Source organism: Seriola lalandi, unplaced genomic scaffold (assembly GCF_002814215.2).
Source record: "Seriola lalandi dorsalis isolate HSWRI2012SDOR001 ecotype SW California unplaced genomic scaffold, Sedor1 jcf7180002000685, whole genome shotgun sequence".
Lineage (NCBI taxonomy): Eukaryota > Metazoa > Chordata > Actinopteri > Carangiformes > Carangidae > Seriola > Seriola lalandi.
Genome location: NW_019471344.1, coordinates 1 through 2,107, shown reverse-complemented (window position 1 = coordinate 2,107; position 2,107 = coordinate 1). Strand labels below are relative to the sequence as shown.

At 46.5% G+C, this 2,107-nt stretch overlaps 1 protein-coding gene across 1 annotated transcript; it reads left to right on the top strand.

Moving 5' to 3' along the window:
* Window positions 1-6: 6 nt before the first annotated feature.
* Window positions 7-1,853, top strand: LOC111662724 (obscurin-like). The gene is made up of 2 exons (XM_023416685.2): window positions 7-1,302; window positions 1,549-1,853. The coding sequence occupies exons 1-2, from the start codon at window positions 90-92 to the stop codon at window positions 1,836-1,838; spliced, it is 1,503 nt and encodes a 500-aa protein (XP_023272453.1). The 5' UTR covers window positions 7-89; the 3' UTR covers window positions 1,839-1,853.
* Window positions 1,854-2,107: the final 254 nt, after the last annotated feature.

Here is a 2,107-nt window from a genome sequence, read left to right as displayed (position 1 = left end):
AGGAACTGGGGCAGCCCAGTCTGCCTCCAGAGGCTGCTGATGAAGGTGATGTCCATGAGCTCTGGGAGGCTTCAGCTAAGAAACGGCGCATGAGTCGAGAGCCCACTCTGGACTCCATCACTGAACAACCTGAGGAGGATGGTAAAAACAAATCAAGAGAGAAGGAGCTGAAGTCCTCAGAGAAAGCAGAAATAAAATCAGAAGAGAAGGAGCAGGCCATTGTGTCTAAGAAGCAGACCAATTTGTGCATCAGCTCTGAGGACGAATCTGTTTCTGGGGGTCAGACGCTTGTGTCCTACCTCAAGAAGAGCAGTAAATCTACCGTCACAGAGGCCAGTGAAACGGAGACCCTATCCACTGAGAGATTCTTCGCACATTTCCAGATGACAGAGCAGAAAACAGTGCAGCAAACTGAAGTGAAAACAACCACAACTCAGAAGACAGATAAAACACAGGTGTCTACAGAGGAGACTGACATAGTGGAAATCAGTAAAGAAGATGAGCCTGAGCTCAGAGATGCTGCGATTAAGATTCAAGCTGCGTTCAAGGGCTACAAGGCCCGCAAGGACATGCGTCCTGTCTTCAAAGATGTCTTCAAAGACCAGACCAAAGAACCTAATGGCACCATACATCTGGAATGTGTGGCAGAAGGGAAACCTGATAAGGTGCGCTGGCTGAAGGATGGAGAACCACTGACAGATGGCAAGCACCACCATATCGATATCTACAATGATGGTACTTGCTCACTGGTCATCACCGCCATCACCACAAAGGATACCGGGGTTTACACTTGTGAGGTCACCAACAAGTTTGGAGTTACTTCTCACAGTGGTAAGGTGACAGTAGGAACAGTGAGAGAATCGTCAGGGCGACGGCCATTGACGGTGGGCTACAGTGCAGACAGTGAGCCCGAGAGTTCCTCAGGTAGTGAGATGGATGAGTCACTGAGAATGGCAAGCAGACGTCTCCGGCGCCTGTTGCGCACACGTCTCCCACCAGATGTTGCGGAAGAACCATTCGTCAGCGCAGATGAAGGAGACCTGCCCCCCCCAGATCCTCACTCTTATCGTGAGGATGACAGTTACATCTACATTCGCTTTGAGTCACGGACAGAGGCTGAAGTTGCCTCTAAGAGGTTCCAGGAGATGTTTACAATTCATGGCGTTCCTGTAGAGACTGCCATCCTTGAGGCAGGGCTTCACAAAGTTGAGCTGCGAATTAGAAAGATGGGCTACATACAGGATGGCACACAGACCCCCACACAAGATAGACAGCCTCCTGCATTCATGACGGGAGCCCCAGGTAAGAAACACATTAGAGTGGTTCTTCTCCTCTTATGGTCATTATCCAATTTTTTATGTATTCTCTAAATCATCAATAAATAGCTTTCTAAATAACCAGTATCATTTAGATTTCTGTCCTGTAACATGTAATTTGTCTGCTTGATTGTTTTTGACAATTATATTTACAGTTTAGCGCGGATTGACACTTTATGTGACCATTTAATTTTTTTTTTTTTTTAACTTTCAATTTACTCTTATTACCCAGCTGCCCCAGTCTTCTTGACAGAGCTGCAGAGCCAGGACGTTCCAGATGGCTATCCAGTCAGCTTTGACTGTGTTGTGATTGGCAAGCCCCCTCCAACTGTTCGCTGGTTTAAGGATGGCAAATTGCTGGAGGAGAATGACCATTACATGATCAATGAAGACCTGGAGGGCTGCCACCAACTGATCATTACCACCGTGCTGCCCACTGACATGGGTGTCTATCGCTGCACAGCTGAAAACAGCAGCGGCATCGCAGCCACGAAGGCTGAACTCAGGGTTGACAGTAAGTGAACATACATTACATGCACAAAAACACATGTATGTTTTACAAATGAATAAGTACTCGACTACATCTTTTCTGAGTGAAGGTAAACCCAAAAAGATGGTGGCATTGTCAACAAGAGCGTTTCGGTCACTATTTCATACCTGTTCCATTGTCTGACAGCAGACACAGAGAAACATGGAAATAAGAACAGCTTTTTTGGAATTTCGGCTGTATTAAAATACTCTATATGTGAGCACAGAGAGTAGGAGAGGAGCAAACAGCTAAAGAGCTGAAA